The sequence below is a fragment of the Echiichthys vipera genome (assembly GCF_963691815.1).
Source record: "Echiichthys vipera genome assembly, chromosome: 4".
In the NCBI taxonomy this organism is placed as follows: Eukaryota; Metazoa; Chordata; class Actinopteri; order Perciformes; family Trachinidae; genus Echiichthys; species Echiichthys vipera.
This window is the reverse complement of record NC_139829.1, coordinates 7,958,108-7,983,438: the sequence shown is the minus strand read 5'-3', so window position 1 is coordinate 7,983,438 and position 25,331 is coordinate 7,958,108. Positions and strand designations below refer to the sequence as shown.

Below are 25,331 nucleotides of genomic sequence, written 5' to 3'. Positions count from 1 at the left end.
TGAATCACCTCTGGCACTAGCTAGACACATTCAGCAGTTGGCAGGGATACAATTTAAACCTCAAACAGCTACCTAAACACACAGCACAAGATCACAATGAAGAAACCTACCTGAATAATCACACTTTAAGATCCTCTTGATGTCCAAACAGGCATGAGGAGGCCGATTGATAACCTCTGCTCTGATTGGAGGTTATCAAAGCACGACACAGACCAGTTGAGCAAACGGTGTGAGATGTGGTTGAAAGCTCTGGAAAAACTATTGTTTCCAAGATCAAGAATTTACTTTCACATTTAAATATAATGGCTCTTAATAAAACCGCAGTAATTGAGGGAAGCACATTTTTAACAATATAATCATGGACAGATTATAAATCAACGGGCCTCTGGATAGAGACATGCAAGAGGCCCCTCACCCTGTCTACATAGGCTACTCTTAGTCTTTTTGTATGTTTTTGTGGTAGCTTTACATTTATTTTTGGTCACTTTGTATCTTAAAACAGTTATTTTAGGTCTCTTTGTGGTCATTTTGCATCTATTTTTGGTAATGTTATATCTTTTTGTGGTGGTTTTGCATCCATTTTTGGTCTCTGCGGTCATTTCGCTTGTATTTGTATTCATTTTGGGTGGTCTGTAGTCAGCATGAGTACATTTTCAGTAATTTAGCATCTCCTTGTGGTCGTTTTACATCTATCTCTAAACGGTTTGCATTTCTATGTAGTCATTTTCCATCTCTTTTTGGTCATTTTGCAACTATTTTTAGTCGTTTTTGGTTCCCAACCTCATGGACCAATGGGCCTGTGCACACTAGGTCTATTCAGTAATTGATGCATGAATATAATGCAGTCCAACACATTAAATTTATTACAAAACTTTATCAAAGCCTCTAAAACAAACTACATGTATACCGCACACTGGTAACAGTATATCTTTAGCCATGTGAGTGCATTATGTGAGCAACCCACCGTCTAAAGTTACTGATTGCTCGTCAGTCACAAGTCACCCATTGAATGCTTCTAAGAACCACAGACCTCAATTATTCATTAAATTAGTGACTTGCAGCCTGTTCAAATTCAGTTTATGTCACTGTGCTGACTGGAGAGTTGAGAAACCGTCTGAGAATGACGTCCCCATCTCACTGCGGTTTAGTTTAAGCACTCCATGTGTGAAAAGGATAACCGTGTAGTCTGGAACTTGAGTTTTTGGAGAACACAAACTTCATTTTCCACCTCCTGTATTTACAAAGCTTTGTCTCGCTCAGGCATGGGAGACACACTGAGGATACTCAAGGGTGTATTCACTCAGGTAAAAGCCCAAAGCCTGGCAACTGCTGCCAAGAGCACGGCTAAATAATGAGGCTCGAGTGGAGCAGCATTAGGGCGATAACCAAGCATCCAATAAACTATGTGTTATGTGACACAAGGGTGCTATCACCAATACCACCGTTTTACCCACACAACACAGATTGTAAAATGAATCATTCGACACAGCTTCATACAATTAGTTGCCTGTCTCAGACCATGAAAGCTTTTACATCTGCTGCCTGAATACCTGCTGTTTTAGGTGTTTCTGGGAAACATGTATAGAAAGAGATGTGTTTTCCAGGAAGAACAGGGTGTTTTGAAAATGTACTTCATGTCCATTTTAGATTTTTTTTACAATACTCAGGGTTTGTAAAACTCCACATGGCAACATACAGTTGAGTGTCTTTCATGTGAAAGAAGGCTATTTAAAGCTATAGTTGGTACTTTTTCTGTAGGAAATGTTTTTTTCAGATTTGTTGAAATTGTCACTATTTTTGACAATGTGACATATTGTGACACACAATCTTTGAAAAGAAATGTCTCTCTGCCTCTGTTTGGTCCTAATGTCATCTGCTAGATCCACTGTGCCTGACCACAACCAATCAAAAAAGAGGAATCTTTTACTCAGTGTCAATGGTATACGCATATTTGATCAGCGCTGCCTAGTTTCTCAGTTTGATTAGAGTACAGAGCAGTCAACGACGCTGTGTCAGAGAGGGCTTTGGAGCTCTCATAGTGCTGTCAGCATATAGTGAAAGTTTCTGCAAATATGAAAAAAAAACATTCATAGAAAGTTCAGCTTTAATGGCTGTTTCATAAATTTGTATGACAAAATTTGTTAGTGTATTGAATGGATAAATTACTTTAAAAGAGTTATTTTTTACATCCCTAGAAATTACCAACTGGGGGGGAAAAAGTGGTGACAGGAAGCTGCCATCATTGTGGATTTGAGCAGATTTTTAAAAATGCATGATACCAATTCAATAGACTAAAATCTAGAAAATGGTTGTTGAAAACAGAAGAACAAACCAACACAACAACCAGAGCCATAACTGCTTACCGCATTAATCAACAATAGCGTGACATTTTTATTGTTGTTCAGCGAAACCGGAGAATCAACAGCATTTTCATTTAATTTTGTCACATTGTGTTTAGCTCACTGAGAGTTAAGAATTTTGGTCAATTAATATTTACAAAAAGGGTTTTATGAAAGCACAATAGTTACAAAAAGACAGGTTTGTCAGGTGAGATGAGTCAGAGTGTGTCCTAAAATAACCAGACAACCAGTGCGGATATAAAGTGACCAGGCTGCAGATGAATTCTTTATGTGTGGGCCACCTTGACTTTGATACAATAACTATAAAAGTCTCTATGTGGAGCGCTCTGCTAAAAGTGATTATGGAATGCGACTCGACCGGCCCCCGGAGGGTCGCTGGTTCGAGTCCCTGTGTGGACCATGAATGGAGTGTAGACTGGTGGCTGGAGAGGTGTCAGTTCATCTCCTGGGCACTGCCGAGGTGCTGTTGAGCAAGGCCCCAAACCCCCAACCGCTCTGACATCTCTCCTTTGCATATATGTGTGTATTCCGGGTCTGTGTGTGTGTAACATGTATAATAACTTGAATAAATTGAATTTCCCCTTGCAGGATTAATAAAAGTAATTCTTCTTCTTCTTCACCAGAACATAAACACAGTCTGGTGGTGCCAGTTAATCATGTTCAGAAAAACGGATTAGAGACCATCCGGGACCAAACACTGATCGATATCTTCATGTCCTGGACACTTATGTCCTTAATCAGATGGTTTAACCCAAATATTGATGAGACTGTCCTGGCTGATAAAGATGAGATTAATTCAATCTTACACTGAGTTTCCCTTTTAAAAAGCACTGGTATCTTTACACTGCTGCTTCGTGGCACCAACACTGTGGTTTTACATTGTACGTTACATTGTCTTTAAAGGAACCTGTATTAAATGAAACGGTGGTGCTCTTTTTGTCAAAAGTAACTTTAATCGTTTCACGAGATGCCAACACAGCTGACAGACATTAGATACACGTATAAATGAAATTTGCTCGCTCTCAACCCGACATGTAAAAATAAAGACTGGTAAATGTGTCGCTGCTACCAGGAGCTGAAGTCTCCGAAGCTGGTCTTGCCCTTGGACTTCTTGGGCGCCGCCCCGCTGGTGGACGGCCCGCTTTCATCATCAACAACAGCCGAACGTTTTCTAAAAGGAGAAGATGTAGATTGTAGATTATGAATTCTTCCTTTGAACCGCTCATAACTCTTTTTGTAAATTATGTTTATACAGTATACAGGCCTTTCACACTATTTCGCCATTTCAAACAGACTGCAGGCTTTTACACACCTAGAGCTTGACGAATTCACACAGAACAGCTCTACAACAGAAGTAGAGTAGATCTGGGATGCGCTGCCTTTGTCGGGGTTTAAAGGAGGAACGTTTTTTCCACTTCGGTGTTGTTTTTCAATCCTCATGCCTGTATTTCGTGGCGTAAAACAAATCTACCTTGTTCCGAAAAAAACACTCGTGTCTCTGTGAATGTCTTTGTCGCTGTGTAATATTTTCGTTCTGTGTAAAAGTAGTCATCACAAAAAAGCTTGAAAAAATATATTGACGTGCGAATTGGTCATGAAAAAACTCCCCAGTGTGTAAAGGCTTTTAGACATGCAACCTATAACTCATTTCTGTAACTCAATATTTTTTTGTAATCAAGTAACTAAACTACTGTTATACATGTACCTCATACACAGCTGTGATCCTTACCGCTTACCTGTCCATTTGGTTTGCACCTTATTGATAATCTGCTTCTTTAATTTTAGATTTGCACTCTTTCCTGCTTTGTACTGAAACTACTGCACATCAAGTTCCATCGGGATAAATAAAGGTCTAGCTTATCTTAAATGCACAAATAAAACAACAACATTTTCTTACTGATAAAACCCTAAAAAGGCCATTAATGACTGCTCATTAACACCCCACATGCCACTTTTCCATTTAAGTGTCTGGTGAAATGGGCAGACTGTTATTTGGGAGCATTAATGCGAACATTATGTGATGACAGGAGAAGATGGGTAAATTATGAGAGAAAAATCATATTAATTATTTCTTAATGCACACTTTAGCCAAAGAACAACTGTTCAAGTTCAGTTAATGCACCTTAATTGAGACAGTCATTTCAATATTCACACAAAGGCTACAGGGTTAGACAGAGTGTCAAACGTCTTTATCTTTTCTCTTTACTGAACAGATTGTTTCTAAAAAAACCAAAAACAAAATATATAATAAAAAAGCTATTATTTAATAGGAATTTTATAATGCAAGGATACAAGAATGTAATGTCTCTATCATTTTATATTTGACTGAAATTATTTTAACCCCTAACCTTAAAATACAAATTGTTCCAAATATTCGCTGCCAAGTGTAATAAAAGTAAGACAAAATATGTTTTAATATTCCATAGAAACGACACAATATACCTAAACTCAGCGAAAATATGGTCTGCATAATAAACCTGAATTACCCCCTTGGGGGAAACAGGTAATCTTGTGCATAATTGCCAATTTTGCACATTATGTTTCTGCTCGTTCTTTGTTGCTGTGTAATCATAATGTTTTATCATCCATTCATTACTGTCCTATTCCTCAAGACGCTTACATCAGACTGTGAGAAAATAAAAATTAATGGTTGTGAGGAGGCCAGGTGAACTTTTTAATCCAAATTCGGCCTCTTTTGTGCTGTGTGTTTTGTGCTGATGTCTTTTACACATGTCACAGAAATGCCTACTGCATCAGAAGCAGAGTGTAGTTTGGTTAATAGTAAATATATATATATATGTGTGTGTTTGTGTGTGTGTGTGTGTGTGTGTGTGTGTGTGTGTATACTTACGTCGTGGCTGGGTTGATGTATTTCCCCACTCCTGCTTTGAAGGTCTTTGGCGCCTGCTCCTCCTTAGCTTTCTTCTGGGCGTTGCTGTACAGCTGCCGTTCCTCCTCCTGCTTCTGCAGATCCTTTTCTCGCTCTGCTGCAATCTGAAAAACACACATCATATGAATCCTGACAGCTACATGACAGATCAGAAGACACAGCATAGAGGGCTTCTCTGCTCTCTCTAAATACTTTGACCTTTAAGTTATCATTGTTCATGCAAACCTGAGCGTCAGCCTCTTCATATGGGTCCACAAACACAGTCGCAGTTATGATCTTGATTTCCGACTGTAAAATGGACAAACAGGAAAAGACACATTTAGCCCCTCTTTGACATTTCTGAGTCATCCCTCACTGACCTCTGATTTATTTCTTATTTCAGCACCTGATCTTAAGAGGATCCATTACACTGATCAAACAGTTGCAGAAGGGTATCTGCTACATTTCTCAAGATTGGATAAAGAAACGTAATTCCACCCAAGAAAGACAGAGGGATATTTCTACACGCGTACATGTCTGAGTAAATATCGAATTATATTAAAGCCAATCTGGACTTTAAACATCTTTAAATTCCTACCTTTGGTTTGTCTGATTTGGGATCACTCTCCACGTTCTCCATGGCTGTGAGAGCCTCAAATCCACCAACAATCCTGCAAAAGAAAAAAAAAACACAAAACATACTTCATGACAGGTCCTTTTATAAAGTATTTTACTTCCTGTTCAGACTACAGGCTTATTGCTACAGGTACAGGTGACAAGAAGAAATACAATCCAGGGAAATCAGTTTGAAGACATTGCAGATTGTAGTTCTTTTGAACATTAACATTTATTTGGAGTTATGTTTGTGTCCACCTGATGAATCTAACTCCAATATTCACTCTCTTTTAGCTGTGTTTTGTCTCTACCAACTCTCCTGAGGGAAATATCTGTCTCTCGAGCTGCTAAATTCTCCACTATATTCACCAGCTAGTCTCCAACTGTGTCTGTCTGCTGTTTGCAGCAGGCTGCAGCCGTCAATGACACCATTTCTCACCAAAATAAGTGGGTATACACGGGTAAAATAGGCCGGCGTGTCACATTCGACACAACAAACACGCTGGAAAACAGGGTTAGTGAACGGTTATTAAACCGTAGAAAGCAGCATAGAAGCCAATGTTACGGGGGATACTTCCTTTTATGCCTCCATCCCATTCTCTCTCAGTAACCCCTGGAGGGATTTTCTTCAAATTTGGCAAAACTGTGTACACTTAGATAAAAGGATGAACTGATTAGATTTTTGAGGCCAAGGTCACTGTGACCTCACAAAACATTTTTTTGGGCTTAAAAATTGCTACATAGGCCACGGAAGCTGCGCGGCTCGTCTCCATATGGCACGTCTATTTCCCTCTCAGTGTGCAGCTACACGGCCCTCCAACAGGTAAAAACTACCGCACCAAGAGGACATATTAGATATTAAATAAAATGTTTTCATCGGCCGATCAGAAGTATAAAACAAACCTGTGTACTAACATCTCAACCTGTGACGTTTTTAGTTTGCACAAAAGAAAAGTATATCTTTCCGTGCCTGGGGGGATTTGTGCAGACAATCGTTATATTCCTCAGACAACCGAGAGTTCTTGCTAAAAGCAAATGTTTATCGTCTTCGTCATCAGGCCTCACGGAGTAAACACAGCAGAGAAAACAACCGCTGAAGATATAGGGTCTGTCAAACGCTGAGGGCCAAGAGGCGAATCTGTCAGTGACTCCCCTGCTGCAGAGCACTTTAAAGAAGCTGCTCTCATTTTAACTGCAAAGTCTTTATACAGCTGCACCTGTGGGGCCTCCTGTTACCATGTGGACACACAAACAGTGCACCCAATAGCAAGCAGGGGGTTCTTCTGAGGCCACATGTGCTCTGCTTCCACATTTTCAGATGGACAGAGGAGGATGACCCACTGACATGGCGATATCAGACAAAACTATTAGGGTTCCAGAATATTTTTCATGCTAGCGGCTGCTTGATAAATTCACGTCAAACTACACGCTTGTCTCAAGAACTCCTAGCTCACGATTAGACTGGTACTATATTTTCATTTTAACTAATTAAGCACTGGTCAATCTTGATATTTTGCTTCCTGAGCATGTTTTTTTCAGACTAGTGGAAAATTCAAAATACACATTTAGGTGTTTATTTAACTATTTAAACACCTAATAATGATTAATTAATTACATTTTTTGTTTAAATCAGCTGGTAAAAATTCCATCCGGTTCACTCAATGAGCAGTTTTCCTGGCATCCTCATCCACATGTCAACAGGACTGAAGAAATCTACGGACAAAGTAGTAAAATAAACACCTAAATGTGTATTTTGGGTTTTTCCACTATTTTACTACTTTGTCTGTAGTTTTATTTTGAATTACCAAAAGTTAGCTTTAGATAATGCCTCATTTGCAGATTTAAACTTAAAATTTTGGAAAACTATTTGCCTTAATGTCATTACTAAACTGGGGCAGTTTCATGGTGATATCTACAGTATTAGTTAAACTGGTCTTTACCTTATTCACCCAGTCACTGTTTTGGTGACTTTCATCTGCCGGGAGGGAGGGGCCAACTATTATTGCAACTGACAAATCCATCTCATTCGTTTGAGAAACACTTTCCTCTGTGATAGAGCCCACATTATGTACTGATCAGGTTAAGTGGCCTGACATCGCCAGTCCCATTAAATGTGCAAAGACTACCGTCTGGAGAGGATTAAGCTGGATGCCCGGGTTAAAGCAGAAGCTTTATAAGTGCGTTGACCATGTGAAGAAGCTGAAAGCAGTCTGAATATTTTTAGACAACAGCCAAGGCTTTTTCCAAAAAAAGACAACCATTCACATCATCACGCTCAGATCAGCAGAGAAAGGGAGAGAGTCTTCAGTTTAGATTCACCATCTACTAAATTTTTCACTTCCCTTGGCCGGGAGTCAGACTGGAAGTCACAATAGAGTTTGCACTGTCTGGAGCTCCCAAGGAAGCAAATAATGTATTAAAGAACAATATGAGAGGGTTAGAAAGAGAGAGAGAGAGAGCGAGGAGAAGACTAAGAGGACAAGAAAGACGAGAAAAAAAAGAATGTGGCGCTGACCCAACTTTTGGTGGAAATGGCACTGAGCATTGAAGAGAGACAGAGACTGAGGAGAAGACTAAGAGGACAAGAAAGAGAAAGAAGAAGAGGAAGAAGAACATATGGCCCTGACCCACCTGACTGTGGAAATGGCACTGAGCAGTAAAGAGATATTTACCCATTTTAATTCAGGTAAGTCATGGCAATATGGGCACTTGTGTTCAGATGAACAGGGTTTAGCCTGTCTCTGTGGTGGAAGTCTCAGGTGACGCGTCACTCAGCAGATTTCTGCAAATCTCTGATGAACACAATGTCCACATTGGCATGACACAGTCCTGGATTAAAATGGGTGAAGTATCTCTTTAAGCAAGTGTCTGTCAGGATTGACACCTTTTTAAAGCCAAAATTACACATAACTCTTCACACTGATTCTGCAACAGTGTCACAAAGAAGAAATGTAGTAACGGCAGCTTTTTCTTCACACGGACCCAAGTAAGGCAGCGTGAAGCTGGCCCAGCAGAGGCAGAGACAGAAAAGAGAGAGGGGAAAAGATGGTGGACTATTGCGTGCAGTGTTTGTGAGTTATTAATAACGTGGGCTACCCTGAACGCTAATTTTCATGTTTTTGACCATCTTATGGGTCGACCCACACGTCACTACTTTGCTGGGCAAATGTTAGTGGCTGCTCAGCTCGCATCCCTTGCAAGACGTTTCTGTGTTGGAGAAACACAAACATTTTTTTTAACCTGAAACTGCTTCATTCAGGGTTTTAACTGGTTTTAATCTCAGTTTGTTTTGAGAAGAGGAGACCTCTGCAGTAAGTTCCTGACCAATGAACACTGAAGGAACCCTAACATGGGGGTGAAGACAACAACTCCCATGATCCAACGCTACTACTGTTTTGACTGAGAGACCCCTGACAGCAGAAAATGACATGTTTTGCATTTAGAAAATAAAAGGTTTACCTTCCAAATACTGTGTGCTTCCTGTCGAGGTAGGTGCACGAGCGGAACGTGATGAAGCTGAGAGAAAACAGACCACAAAGTTACAGGAGTACAAAAACATTCAAAAAGATTTCAGGTAACTGAAGGAAACAAATAAGAGAAAGTTTCTTTTTATAATGACTGACAGGGTCTCTTTTTTCATCACATTGGCGGAAATAGTCTTCCATAAATACTAAATAAGTAAATGCCATAATACATAAAATTTCTGTGCATCCAGTACATGATATTTTATTCTGACAAGAATACATCTGGTGTTATTCTGTGGGACAAGATTTATGCTGTGGGGCCTCAGCAAAGAAATCAAAAGGAAGGACGAGACGGTGAAAACAAAACATAACTCTCTACTGACTGACTTGCCAGTACACAGTGAAATTTAGGCTTTTTACAAAATAGTTCTTACAACTGAGATTTGTTGGTGTTTGGACCAGAGTTTGCCATGCTGAGAATCCCCCGGCCGGTATGAGACAGGTTGGGTCGAAACTCATCCTTGAAAGGTTTTCCCCAGAAGGACTCCCCCCCTGGGAAGGGAGAAGGAGGGATGAGGGAGGAAGGGAAGACACAAAGAGACAGACAACAAATTGTTTTAAACTTCAGCTTCATCTTCATCTTTGCTGGAGAGTTTTAGCACTTCACTTTCCTCAATTCAGGTCCCTATACTTTTTCAGCTTGAGACCCAAAAAAGAATTGTGGTGTCTCTCTGGGACCTAAATTAACAAAAATGCATCATGACTTCACCGATTTTTACATCTGATACCCATTTTAGATGGAAAATTTCACAGATTACAGATATGGCGGTCGTCATAATGAATTTTGAGATGGAATGGAAATAGGCCTTTTCTATGTAGATTATGGAAATATGCAAAGGTACTCAGAAGGCTGCTTTCCAAAACAAAAAACTATATGAAAGAATATTTAACATTAATATACATTACATATATACACAATGTACTACATTGTCAGCTAATTCTAGGAATGACCCCTGGATGGTTACCCTGTCTGCAAAAGATACAGAAAGAATTCTGCAAAAGGCTATTTTTTAAATGTTTATGCAAACAAAAAGTGCTGCCAATTTTATTTGTGGTTTTCAATTTAAAACTGAGTGTGTAACAACATTTTCAGCACATTTTAACACTACCACAATGATACTGATAAGTGTGATCATTTTGGTCGATATAATCAGGATATGAAATATTCATAGTTTCATCCCTAAGGCTGAATGCAACTACCTACCACCCTTTGTTAAACCAGAACCTGAAAAGAGAATGAATACAATACCATAAAACTCTTCTATGATGAAAAAAGAACAAATAAACTACTTTAAAGTAGATTTTTCAGGGCTAAATTACATGGTGTTGGATCTGTGCATTACTCACTGATACAGATACCAGCATTTTATACAGTGAAGACATTTCTGACTAAGTGACTAAGACATTTCTGACTATGGCTATCAAATGAAGGGAGGGTTTGTTGTTATTCCACTGATCAACAGTTAATATGTCAACAAATGTAGCAAACCATGAGAAAAAGGAGACTGCTTGCTGATATAAACAATGCAGGTCTCATAACTCAGCTTTGCAAATGTTTAACAAGGAAGGAAATGTATTCAACATGGCCTCAAGGATTCAGACAATGAGTTTGTTTACCAGAAACCTCCGCAGGGCACCTTTAATGTATGAACAAAAACATCCTTGTTAAGAAGAAGGGAAACTTTAAACTTGGTTGGACACACACTTCTCACTTGTTATCCATGAAAAATCAATTCAAACATCTCTGAGAAACTGAGGCTGATGCCAAGAAAAATCATTATGTCGGCACCTTCAAGCATAAATTGGCTGACAGTTCACAGTGTTAATGTTTTATTTACTCGCTCCATCTGGGACTGAAAGTATGTAAACAAACACTTTATTTAAACATTACATTTTTATGTTGTGAAGTATTATTACTTATCAGTTTTGCTGTTATTTTCAACGGAATTCCTTTGCTAGGCAACAGCATTAGTCCTTGGTAACGTCCTGTCAGCTGATGTCATTCACATACATGGCAACAGGAAACAAGGACTGTTTTGGAATTTTCATGTTTACATCTTTGAACAGGTCCGTAGACGAATCCAGTCACAATGAACAACATGCGGCTGATTCGCTTAAATCAGTAAAAATGTGATGTCAGCTAAGCTAACAGTGCTTAGCTAGCTCACGTTAGACGCCTCTATCAAGGCTGCCGTGCTCACACAGAGTACATTAACTTAATGTGGTGTTATTGTGAAATAAAACGTAAGTTGCTCTAACTAGGGCAACCTAATGACCACAGTGTAAACGTAAAGTAGCTGAGTTAATCAGTGATGGAGGTTTGTGAAGGTTGTAGAAAAGCTACACCTATAACGACAGCTCCCATTCAATCGCACGCATACTGGAGGGAGACGCCACCGCAGTAATGGCGGCTTGTTCACGTCCAGTACTTCGCCTGATTCATCTATACTTGTTTTATGGATTTTACATCTTAGAAATGTTTTAAGCATTATTAACTTGTTTTTTATTAGTTTGATTCTTTTTATGACTATTCATTGTTTCTTGCTCTTTTTTTTCGCTCTTATTACTTGTTTTTGTTTGGTGTACAGCAATTTGAGCGGCATTTTATGTTATGAAAGATGCTGTATAAATAAATACAGTTTATTACGGCTTAATAGAGGCTGAAGGTCCTCGAGGCAGCGGCTGCCGGTTCGACTCCGACCTTTGCTGCATATGCCCCCCCCCCTATCTCTCACCCCATTTCCAAAACTGCCAAAAAATAAAAAAATTGAAAAAGTGTATAATGGTTTAGAATTTATTTTCTCATGCTTTTTTTATGTCTCATAAGTTGTTGCAGCAATTTTTGGGTTTATTGCACAGATTTGGTGCTAAATTTAACATTTTTCACTTGAGAACTGATAAAAAAAATGGACCCCTAAATAACTAATTAAGAGACCCAGACCTTGGGGAACATTATAGAAAAATCCATGTTGTGAAAAGATTTCTGGGCGATTTGATGGCAGTCAGTTGTGTTAACCGCCTTATTGTAAATAACAATAGGAAAGCGATCCATCCTCTGAATGCTCTGGGTCTCTAGTTTGTGTTTGTAAAGTTTCATGGGACTCTGATTATCTTAGAGGTCACAACAGCTCATTTTTTATTAAATGTGCTCTGACTACAATGAAATGGCTCCTAAGATTCTCAGCTTTACACTCGGACCCAATTTATCGACCCCAGTATGCAGAAATATTCAAATGCTCGTTTTTTTCTAATTTTAGAAGAGAATAAAATAACACATTAATACTGCAGGAGAAAAAAGTACATGTTTTTGACTGAAACAGTCTGCGTTATCACTTGTGTAAAGGGGAGACTCCTGGGTATCCCTAGACCCAATTTTCATTCAGATATCTTGAGATCAGAAAATGGTTATGACAATTAGCCTAACTTCGGTTATTTAGCCAACTTCATGGATGATAATGGATTCTTTGGATTGTCTAGTTTCAAACAAACTAACAGCCGAACCTGTGAACCTTTTACGATCCCTCCTTTCTTCAGTGAGACACCTTTTTAATGGATAGGAAAGTGGTAAATTGACTTGTAAATTTAATTCCCCTCAGATGTGTTCATACAACGGGTTCAGGGGAATGAAGCTTGGAACAGCTTGGACCCGGAAATAGTACTTCCAAAGGGTGCTACGTAACGACTTAAAGGCCAGATAGCTGCTGTCCTCGGATATGTCCCCAGTTTTCACTGTGACTGAAAGATCCGAAAATGGAATAGTAAATAGTAAATGTTGATCAAACAGAATGTATAGTTGCGCACCCTACTACTCACAGGCTAAAGCCAGAACAAGCGCCTCCAGCCCAGAGCGGCCGATACCTGATACGATCCGATCCGACTTTTGAATGAATGAACCTTGCCATGACATAAACCTTGACATAAACATTTAGCCTTGTTAAAAAAGGTAACAAAATTAACACATATATAAATGTACTTAATATTATTTATTACCAAATAACAAAGTGAAAATTAGCAGCAAAAAAAAAAGAACACTTCCATGTAAAGTGTACTGCAAACAGATATTTTAAATTGTAATATAAAATAAAGTAGCTGCCTGTAACCCAACAAACAATGGCTTAATTAACTTGCTGTGTGTGATATTAATAAAAAAGAAATGACTGACTCTGAATGCTGGATCGACCTCATTCATCCAATATCTGATCCAGCTGATTATTTAATATCAGAGCAGATTTCCGATTGGTGCATCTCTAATTTTATTCTTCACATTCTATGGCAAGCCAGTGAAGCCACATAGGCATAAATGTCATGCCTATCAGAAAGTTTTAATTATGACTATAAACAGATTAAACAGATACATTGTGTTAGGTAAATCAGGTGTAAGGTATTTTGGCTTTCATTTGTCATTTTTCATTTAAAACTGATTGATTTCAAGTTAGGGGCCATTCACAATAAGATATTAATATTGTACAACAAAAGTAGATGTATTATGCCAGGTTTCTTTTTTTCATTTCCCACCCACATTAACGGAAAACTGATTCCACCACCTTAAAACCATATTTTTTTTTAAACCACATGCCCCAGGTTGTCATTCCACATGAACTGTGGCCTTTTCCATTTCAAACTCTTCTCCAAATCTTGTGAAAATCATCTGGTGTAAGGAGGAGGCCTTAGTTTGGGTGAAGTATCTGATGCCCGTTTATCACAGCTGATTTTATGGATGTTATGGATTAATCTGAGCTACTTTGATCAGAGGTAAATAAAAAAACTCATTGTTAATCAATTCCTTTGCAATTTAGGAGCAATAGGGTGAGAGAAACGGATTTGTGAATGTTTACGGGCAGTGTCCCTGTTTTTCAAAGACAAAAACACTTCATGTTTTGGGGGTTTGAAAATTGTCCCAGGATTCTGTCTCAGAAATCTGGTCACCTTAACTAGGACCTGTCGGCAGTCTGGACCTTTAAGAAGTTAAACCCATTAAAAAGGTATTTAGTTTGTGGGAAAACAACACAAATGTCTGGCTTGACCAGTTGCCTCTATCCAAATTACTGCACCATTTGGGAAACAGAAATAAGGCACCGTGTATTTTCATGAGACCTGTTTGCCCTTGAACACGGAGCCATGTTGTGAGCCTTCAGCTGTGAATCATTAATTCAGACTGACTTCATCATTAAGAATCATCACGATGAGTATACAGGAATACACACTGCAGGAGCTTATTGGCTCCCTACAGTCGCCCCGAGGTGTGTTTCACTGTCGTGCCAGCTGGTGTACGTGCAGGAAACACTGTGCACCCACACATAATGTACGTATACATATATACATATACATCTACATTATGTTTGCTTTGTGTGTGTTTATACTACTAACTAATCAACTCTTCAGAGGCTCTGTGCAGCCGTCAGCCTTCCCTGGTGACATTTTTGCATAATTTATCAACTCAGTGACATTTTAGAGTAGTACTGGATCATAAATGAAGGGAGAGCGTGAGAAGGGAAATGAATTCTCGCCAAAGCGTTAACAAATAAATCAAACTGCATTCCCTCTGATGTTAATTTAAAACCCCCCTTGATTGAGTACAGCCTCAAACTTTCAGGTTTAACAGGAAAAAAGCAGGAACATTAAAATATCTGACTGACAGCTGTGAAATATGTCCACCAATCCCCCAAATGGTATCCACCAATGAACACATTATTTGGGGCATTTTAAAATATGTGAGCATGTGCGTCTTGTTTCATATTTTGAATGCATCTTGGGGACTTCGTTTACAAATCAATGTTTAAAACATGTCTCTCTCCCAAGCATCTGATTCTGAAGGGTTTTAGATAAATGAGGCTCCTCTGAACTTATGGAAAGTGTTCACGCTACAGTGAGCAGTCCACCGGACCTGTGAGAGGGATTGACTCAACATGTGCAGGCAATTTTCGTAGGATGTTTGGAAGAGAGTATCACATAACGGTTTAATATCTTATTTCGCCACCTCCATCTCCTGCATAAAAATATCCAAATCATTAGTGTCTCCAAATGACTACATGCTGTGTTTCTGCAGAGTTCATGTCTTTATATTTATCACTAAATGTGAGCAGACAAATGACCTCTTCAAAAAGCAGAATATCAAAGAAAAGACGAACTCTTTCAACCCTGCTTTGAAGAGATTTCAAACACACAGAATGAAAATACCAAAAATGAGTGTCATTAGTCCAAATCTACACGGCAGCTGTCTGTGTAGAGATATTGATCTTGATGATACCTAAAGTTAATGACACAACCACAGTGTGTTACTTGCCTGATATCAGACCGAATGTCAGCTAGTTAAACTTGGGGCGTTGGTTGATTCAAAGGTCTGGACCCAGGCAGGCATGTTACAGGACTAGGGTTCCCAAGAACAGGAATTAAAGGTTAATTTATCGGATTAAATGGAATATAAGCGTTTTATGCACAGGCTTTAGTAACCACGTCATGTAAGGACAGAAACAAATCTTTAACCAGATTATAAGCAGACAATATAGTAAACCCTTCTGATAGAAATGAAAACAATCTAGAGGCTAAATCTTGAGTTTAACATTGTATTGAACAATAACAAAATATTCCCGATGTCTACGCTCTAAAAAAACCCCACCAAGTTCTTACAATGTGAACAATATTTTCACTAAAAAAACAAGAAATGATTTGTGAGCCTGAAAAGTTGTCCAGGACTTATCATTATAAAGTAAATGTTGATTGTGAAGTGTTATAGCTATAGAATAATGATGCCACTGGTGTTGAGACTGGTTCCCTATCAGCCTCACTTTTACTGTCTGCCACCCAGTATGAACTCCCGGAAAGGACGAGGAAGCGCCAGCGTTGTGCCTGTACAATGAAGGAAATAAAGTGATACCGCGGAGGCTTCATCGTCTGAACAAGGGCAGAAAACTATTTTCCCTTCCACATTGTCAACAGCAGCGCCTCCCTCTTGCCTTTCACAATAAAAGTCCTAGACATATAAGGTTAACATTACACTGCATAACTGCTTACCGGAGAGAATTTCAACAAAAAAGCTAACCGTAGAAAATAGCTAATGAAACCAAAAGAAAGACAAAAAAAACGTTTACTAAGCTAGACCAGTAAGTAACAAAACCTGCCTACTTCTTAATACTAGCTTGATCTACTTGTTCATAGGAAAATGAAGGGACAGAAATATGTTATCAGCGTCTTGGTTGCAGTTTGTTTTGAAACAAATGCTGTGTCCCATGTTGATGGTAACACTCCAGGGAAAACAGAAAGTGAGATTATCTCGTTGACTTTGCAACAGTGGCACCAACAATACCACTTGGGAAAATTAGGGGGATGGCAAACTCTCTGTTGGTAGTTAAAGTATCATATGAATTTAAAATGATTCTCGACTGAAATCAGACATAGTGCCTGAGTATTTTAAGTCCTGTATTTTCATATTGAAAGATGAATTAAAAAAAAATTTTAAATCCCAAGCTTAACTGCAATGGCAAGTTTCACGAAATGTACTGACCCGTTGCAACCCTCGGCATAGTTTTCACCAAAAGACGACATAAGACCTGTAGTTTTATGTGTAATTTACCCCCACATAGGTTCACTTTATATATTTAAAAAAAGATTTGACTTTTGTATGGAAATTCCCCCAGCTTAACATCCCTTGGAACTTTCCCTTATCCCCTATACAGGAGTGTTAAACACTAAAGGAGAAATACATCTTTAAAAGCCAGTTAAAGGTCTATTCATGACTTGTGAGCACATGCTGTTCAGTCCAGTAGACAAGGAGAATTTTTACCCACAGGCCAGAAATTCTGCACCTTCATAAATCCGTCACGGTGGATGACGCGTTTTACGTCGTGTTCCGAGACGCCCACAAACACAAAGCACACTTTGTGCTGCAAACTCTCAGAGCCGCACAGACGGCAGGAAACTAACTGTATGAGGCCTCGCAGTCAATTACACTGAGCTGCCTTTTAAACTTTAAAAACAGGAAAATTACAGATTGATTGGATGTTCACCACACCCCTGTTCTGTAACCTACACTCTCTTCCATCTACATCTTCTTTCCGTGTGTGTGTGTGTGTGTGTGTGTGTGTGTTTTGTCTGTACTCCCACATGCTTCCACAGAGTATATTTAGTAACACTCTTTGACTTGCATCTTGAGTTGCAAGCGGTATTTACGCAAAGCTTCCAAAAAGGAACTATTAATAATTCAACAGAGACGTGTTACGCAATTTAAAATGTGGTGTAAGTGCAGTGCTCATCTTACCTGTGCCTGTGCCAGTGGGGTCTCCTCCTTGAATCTGTAAAACAAAAGGACATTCTGAAGTTTCGCTGCTGCACATTAAAAGAGTTCTTCCTATTACAAGGAACAAGAAAATGGCTCATTTCTGTGACATTTTCAATGAACCTTACAGTATTTCCTTTTGTCACATATCCAACCTGGAGGCATTATGAGCCCTAGCAGCCAGTGACAGAGGATACAGGCCTCTATTGTTCATAGTTAAGGCTCAGCTTTCACATTATTGTTTATATAGTAGAGTACTGCTCCGTGCATTTCTTTGGGCTTCTTGTTTTAAAGACACACTGGGGGTTTTGACCAGTAGTGCTGCCACGGAGCAAGGTTTTGAGGAGTGGCTCCCTGTACTGTTACTGTACAGCAACACACATGAACACCAGGAGCAAAGGGCTTGAAAAATACAAATTTTATTGACCCCAGTATGCAGAAATATTCAAATGCTCATTTTTTCTAATTTTAGAAGAGATTAAAATAACACATTAATACTGCAGGAGAAAAAGTGCATGTTTTTTACTGATACTGTCTGCGTTATCACTTGTGTAAAAAAACAGTATTTTCCATTGTCGGATACAGGTCACGTAAACAACATATTCCCTTTGGATATTTCGGGCCTATATACAGTATATATATATATATATATATGAGGAGCTCTTTTCCAAAACGCTATAAATCCATTTTAACAGTTTTCAGGAAAATTACATTTTTTACCAAGACCCACACATTTGGTTAATATTCAATTTATCTGGCGTCAAAATGGTTTGTGGCTCAGTCTGAACACGTTGAACGGACAGACAAAACAAAAAACTCTCCCGCTTCAGAGCGCCGCCATGTTGGATCGCATAGAACGCTCACTGAATTCTGATTGGTCGAGAGGACGTATCGCATTTAGGCTAAAAATAGGTTTGGTGCTAGTCGCGGTTTGGAAAGGAACTGCATCTTGAGGACCATTTTAAACAAGGAAATATAGCGATTTGGCAGAAACACTGATGAAGCAGTGAAAAGGTTCTGTAAACAGCAAAGTGGCATGACAAACTCATTTTTTTTAATTTGGGCTCTTATCTCGTTTTGGAAAAGAGCTCTTCATATATATATATATTAAGCCTCTATATTTGTATTAGGCCTTTTTCTAATATAGTATTTTCCAATTAGGACATGTAGGATATGCTAATATTATTGGAGTTTTCAAGGTTTCCTGAGGTAGTAAAGAAACATGTTTATATAACATTAAGGTCATATACACACGTGAGAGACTTGCAAACTAACTGTTTATTACAAAAACACCGTAGTTTTAGGTCATTCAAAATCACAAGGTCTCAGAGATGTGAGACTTCTACATCTGTGTGTTGAGGTTTAGTTTCACATACTTAATAAGAGAAAAACTTAGTGTAGTTCTTTCAATCCCACGTCACACTACATCACTGGCAAAAATGTGCTTCTGATGATGTTTTAAGTTTCTTTTAGCAAACAGCAGTCAAAGCAGTTGAATGCCTTTATGTCCCCTGACTGAATGAAGACAGCAGGTTTCAAAGAGAGTGCACTATAATGTGGGAGCTGGCAGACTCGCGTGTAAAACAGCTGTATCATATCGGTGCCAAACAATTCTTCTCAATGTTTGAGCCTGAGAGGTAGCAGCCTTCATGGGCCTCACCCTTCAGTTTTTAGATGCATCATCTCAGGACGTTCTGTACACTTCCTGATAAACTGCCTTAAAAAGGGAAGTGAGGGCCATGATTCTGCTCCCATTAACCGACTGCTTTGAAAAGTGTCTGTTGCTTTGAAATTATTCTCTCCAAGGCCACCCTCCTGTCCTTTTCTGCCACGGAGGAAACGCATAAATTATGGGTAAACTATCCACAGCTTTGCCACTTTGTGTGAAAACACGGGACTGAATAAAAAACAGGTAAGCGTCCTCATGAGACCATATGTCCACTCAGAGCAACTTTAACGATGACAGAATATACTCTAAAATACTGTTGAGCTGCTGACCAGAGACCTGGGCCCGTATTTACAAAATATTTGATCTTACCACCAGGAGGACTCCTAAACAGCACTTAAGGTCTGTGGAGACCAACTTTTACTGAGTAATTGGGAGAAGTCTTAAGGCAACGTCATAAATGTGTGAGATAAACATTCACCTCCTGTTCACTTCCATTCTGTGCGAACAAAGGGTTGAATAAAACATTCGCTTCCAGTAGAAAAGGAAATTATTTCATGAACTCTGACGGCAGAAATATTGCCTCAGCACGTGATGGCCGGTCTGTCTGTCTGTTTGTCTGTATTCACGTTACTGCGCCTTTAAGCTAAGTGAAAGAGCTTGGCTGTCTTGTTCTGTGTCTTCATCCGTGCATTCTTGATAGAAATACTGTAGGAGGTATGTTGCTAAGTGAAATTCTGCTTCAGTCAGTAGTAAAATATGAGCATAAATGGCTTTAACTCACTCTCTCAAAACAGTGAATGACAGCGTGGATACTGACATGCACTACTTTTACACAGGGATGTGATGAAAGACAAACCAACCTAAATCAAGTTTGTCCCCATTTTTCCTGACATGAACTTTAATAATTTACATGCAGATAAAATTTCACAGAAAGAGTGTCTGTGCCAAGTCATAAACATTTTTTTTGTGATGGAGGATGTAGTGAAGTGCTAATTCACCCATCTTCTACAAATTGTAAACACGTCCCTACTCTCAGGTGTCTTCCCACAGGCCCTGAAAACTGCTGTCATCAAGCCCCTCCTTAAAAAGAACAATTCAGACACTTCACTAATGAACAATTATAGACCAATATCAAACCTCCCATTTCTCAGTAAAACCATTTTTTAAGCAGCTGAAAAACTTTTGATGTTATTAAACACGCACAATGGCAAAATCTTAGTCTTAAGGCCCCTACACATGATCCGCAGTAAAAATGCTTTGCGACGGCCATTCCACTCATTTCCTATGGAAGAGGCGGTAGCGCCCAATGTAGCGGCAGCGCCCAACGTAGCGGCACACATCACTGAGATTTGCCTCTCCGCCTCTGCGCTCAAAGTTCAAATCAGTTGAACTTTGACCTTGTTTCTGCTGACCTTTCAAAAGCACAACCAATGAGATAGTCTTGTCTACATTTCCTAGGCAACCAGAGAGTGACATCAAGCCAGCTAGAAAGATGGAGGAAAAACTTATTGTGTGTCCGAGTTTCCCGAACTATTTAACGTTACATTAAAGTTGTTTCATGATCTCGGAAAAAAACATAATGCTTGGAGGTTTATAAGCATCACACCAGGTTTGTGAATAAGCAGTTTACAAGCTAACGGTTGTTTTAATACTAATGTTGATTTAGCCTTTTACTAGGTCTCTGCGCCCAACCTGGCGGTGAGCCCAGCTCAAAAAGCATCATGTGAAGGCCCCTTTAGTATTACTGGATCTCAGTGCTGCATTTGACACAGTGGATCACATCATATTACTGACTGTGTCTATAGGTAATTACACAACTGAGCGAAGTTGTGTAATTGAAGTTGAGTTTCCCAAGGCTCCATTCTGGGGCCTCTTCTGTTTAATATCCACATGCTGCCACTGGCTCAGATCATGAAAAACAACAACATATGTTACCACAGCTACGCAGACGACACAATTTTCTCCAATTAAACTGAAATTATTATCTTTGGAGCCAAGGACGAACGATTAAAAGTTAGCACCTAACTTTAAGCAGTAATGCTAAAAACCACAAACAAAGCCAGAAACTTAGGTGTAATCATGGACTCAGACCTGAACTTCAACAGCCACATCAGAACAATTACTAAGTCAGCCTAATATCACCTAAACAACATATCAAGGATTAAAGGACGTATGACTAAGAAAGACGTGTCCATGCATTTATCGTCAGCAGGCTTGACTTCCGTAACAGTGTCTTTACAGGTCTCTCTAAAGTCTATCAGACAGCTGCAGTTAATTCAGAATGAGTCCTCACTAAGACCAAAAAAGTCGATCATATCACCCCAGTCCTCAGATCTTTACACTGGCTTCCTGTCTGTCAAAGAACTGATTTCAAAGTGCTTCTGTTGGTTTACAAAGCACTGAATGGTTTAGGACCAAAATACGTTTCAGATCTTCTGCTCAGCTACGAACAATCCAGACCTCTCAGATTCTCTGGGACAGGTCTGCCTGTGTCCCCAGAGTCAGGACGAAACATGGGACAGGTCTGCTCTGTGTCCCCAGAGTCTGGACTAAACATGGGACAGGTCTGCTCTGTGTCCCCAGAGTCAGGACTAAACATGGGACAGATCTGCTCTGTGTCCCCAGAGTGAGGACTAAACATGGGACAGTTCTGCTCTGTCTCCCCAGAGTCAGGACTAAACATGGGACATGTCTGCTCAGTGTCCCCAGAGTCAGGACTAAACATGGGACATGTCTGCTCAGTGTCCCCAGAGTCAGGACTAAACATGGGACAGGTCTGCCCTGTGTCCCCAGAGTCATGACTAAACATGGGACAGGGTCTGCTCTGTGTCCCCAGAGTCATGACTAAATATGGGACAGATCTGCTCTGTGTCCCCAGAGTGAGGACTAAACATGGGACAGGTCTGCTCAGTGTCCCCAGAGTCAGGACTAAACATGGGACAGATCTGCTCAGTGTCCCCAGAGTCAGGACTAAACATGGGACAGATCTGCTCCGTGTCCCCAGAGTCAGGACTAAACATGGGACAGATCTGCTCCGTGTCCCCAGAGTCAGGACTAAACATGGGACAGGTCTGCTCTGTGTCCCCAGAGTGAGGACTAAACATGGGACAGTTCTGCTCTGTCTCCCCAGAGTCAGGACTAAACATGGGACATGTCTGCTCAGTGTCCCCAGAGTCAGGACTAAACATGGGACATGTCTGCTCAGTGTCCCCAGAGTCAGGACTAAACATGGGACAGGTCTGCCCTGTGTCCCCAGAGTCATGACTAAACATGGGACAGGGTCTGCTCTGTGTCCCCAGAGTCATGACTAAACATGGGACAGGTCTGCTCAGTGTCCCCAGAGTCAGGACTAAACATGGGACAGATCTGCTCAGTGTCCCCAGAGTCAGGACTAAACATGGGACAGATCTGCTCCGTGTCCCCAGAGTCAGGACTAAACATGGGACAGATCTGCTCCGTGTCCCCAGAGTCAGGACTAAACATGGAGAGGCGGCATTCAGTTTTTATGCTCCACATATCCGGAACAAACTTCCAGAAAACGTCAGGTCTGCTGCAGCTGTTAGTTCTTTTAAATCAAGACTAAAGACTTTTCTGTTTTCCGCTGCCTTTCATAAATAATTTTAACTGCATGTACTGTATTTTCACTTCTCCTGATTTCTTATTTATTTTATTTGAATGTCATTTTATATGTGATTTATATACGTGATCATATATGTGTTTCTTTCAAATGTTTTTAAATGTTCTGTGTGAAGCGCTTTGAATTGCCTTGCTGTTGAATTGTGCTATATAAATAAACTGGACTTGACTTTTATTTACCAACACTGCTTTGACAACACACAGGGCTGTTTGAGAAATATAATTTCCAGTAATAGGAGAAAAGATCACGACCCGATTGTAAAATTGCTAAGATTTTTTATCTGAAAAGAACAAATTATAACAGCAGCAGGAGTTTGCAATTTTCTGTATTCCCGATTTGACCCCATTTAATCTGTCCAAACCAGGTCTTGGTCGTACACCTGCTTTTGTGCATAAGATAAGTCATTTATAGTACACTGCTGGATGTGGTGGAGGCATTTAAACTGCATTAGAGCCTTTTTTTATTTGGTCAAAAAGGGTCCTTACCATGAAATTCCGGATGGACCTGTGGAAGACGGTCCCATCATAGTAGCCCTTTTTACACAGACGGATGAAATTCTCTCCGGCTTTGGGAACCTGGAGGAAAGATCGTGCAGAGATTGTTACAATCACCGCAAGTATCAATGAGTCAAAACAAAAACAGAGTCTTCTGAGAGTGATGTGCCGAAAATCAAATAGTGTGATAGGAGGAGACCTTTTGAAAAACCCAGCAACAAACCCTTAATCAGCCTTGTAACATTCAGAGAAACTAGATGCTGAATGTTAATACCTGTCTGATAAGTCTTTAACAGCCTGATGCCATCTAAAAGTCATGTTTTTAGAAACACAGCTAAAGATCAAAACAAACTGATGTTATCATTCTACATGTTTATATTAGTTGCTTAGTTGAATAAGTACTGAACTAAATGCCCTAGAACACACACAAAGCAGACAAGCACATTATCTGTGAGAGTAAACTCCTCTTGCTGCCGTGTGTTTGAAAACAAATACAGTTCTATAGATGTTTTAACAGATTTTATTCCAGTGTGTTTGAATGAAATGCGGGCAATGCGGCCCAACTGCTTGCTTTAGCAGCATGCTTGCGTCGTCCAAGCTGTTGCTTTTCATTTCACCGGCCATCTTAACGGGTTGAACAGCCACAGGTTTGAGGTCTAGCCTATTTTTACCACAACACGCACGTGGTTCTCATCAAAAAAGATACAGTGAATAGTCACATAACTACGCTTTCTCTGTGTGCAGAATATCACAGAAGAGTAAAACATGAAGATATAGTTGTACTTAACATTATCGATTACTGTTTTGTTTCTGTGGACAAAATCTTAACCTTCCCTGTTGAAAATAAATATAGGTTACATTTGTAATGAAAATAAATGAAATATTTGATTATTTATGGTCATTATTACAAAACTCAATGTAGAAAGGCAGGCAACTGCTGCATGTGTGGATAGGGTAGCAGCCGCCACACACTGCTTATGCTTCCGGTCTCGCCCGGCCGTAAGAATATGACTTTCCTTGAGAATTTGTGAGTTTATCCAGCATATTTATTAGCATAGCAAACACACAGCTCAGGCACATCTCCCAGGTGACGGGATCGCACACACACCTGGGCAAATATATCGGCAATCTCCGGTTGCTGAGACATCGATTAACTGCAGTCCAGTGCTGATTTGTAGTTCAGCTGTGATTGTCTTATATTAAGAGTCTGAGTAACAGCAGAGGGATGACAGACAGCATCGACTCCATCATCTTTACACACAGATACCTTTAGTGACAGGAGTCTCAGAAGACATTGGACAAATAGAGAAACGGGTTATATGTCAACTTCCAGACAGAGCTGACAGTGTTGCATTCACGTAAACAAACAGAGTGAGACATTTTTAACTCTGCATGACCCGTGAGAAAGTGTGTTATACACACACAAGTCTACAGTGAAGTAGAGTTCAACAGTTGCCTGAGGCGGCCTCAAGTATCTATAGACTGTAGCTAGAAGCCAGGCTTAGCCGTCTTTTACAAAGCTCTGTTTTGTTGGTGTAAAAAAAAAAAACAACATCTGGATTTTTTTACTCCTCTGGCTGAAGGTAATTCCTGGGTCATAAAAACTTTTCCAGCATCTTGTAAATGATTAAAAGACACCCACTGACAGGAGCTAATTTTGACTGACTGGCACTTTGTGACATAAAACAGCGTTTGTCCCCAAAGCAGGAGGCGTGGCTTTGACTCTGACGCCGGCCGGGTCGACAGTTATTACCGTCAACAGCCCTGAGGAACACTTCCTTGCGTGAGAAACTAACTTTTTCCTCTTGGCAACAATCGCTGGTAGTTTCCAAGAATCACCAGATGCTTTCCTAAAAACTATTTTTATTCATCAGCCTTTCGCTGTGAGACA

General features: G+C 39.8%; 1 protein-coding gene across 1 annotated transcript in view; it reads right to left on the bottom strand.

Annotated features, from left to right (window-relative positions):
- Positions 1–2,876: 2,876 nt before the first annotated feature.
- The window catches only part of ppil2 (peptidylprolyl isomerase (cyclophilin)-like 2), a 34,347-nt gene continuing 11,892 nt past the window's right edge, over positions 2,877–25,331 (bottom strand). Inside the window, exons 13-20 of the mRNA XM_083912123.1 lie at positions 23,432–23,521; positions 17,623–17,656; positions 9,743–9,860; positions 9,304–9,360; positions 5,828–5,900; positions 5,476–5,538; positions 5,212–5,354; positions 2,877–3,531 (exon numbers count right to left, since the gene is read on the bottom strand). Coding sequence (XP_083768249.1) covers positions 3,426–3,531; positions 5,212–5,354; positions 5,476–5,538; positions 5,828–5,900; positions 9,304–9,360; positions 9,743–9,860; positions 17,623–17,656; positions 23,432–23,521 — 684 coding nt within the window. The 3' untranslated portion in view covers positions 2,877–3,425. The remainder of the gene's footprint in view (positions 3,532–5,211; positions 5,355–5,475; positions 5,539–5,827; positions 5,901–9,303; positions 9,361–9,742; positions 9,861–17,622; positions 17,657–23,431; positions 23,522–25,331) is intronic.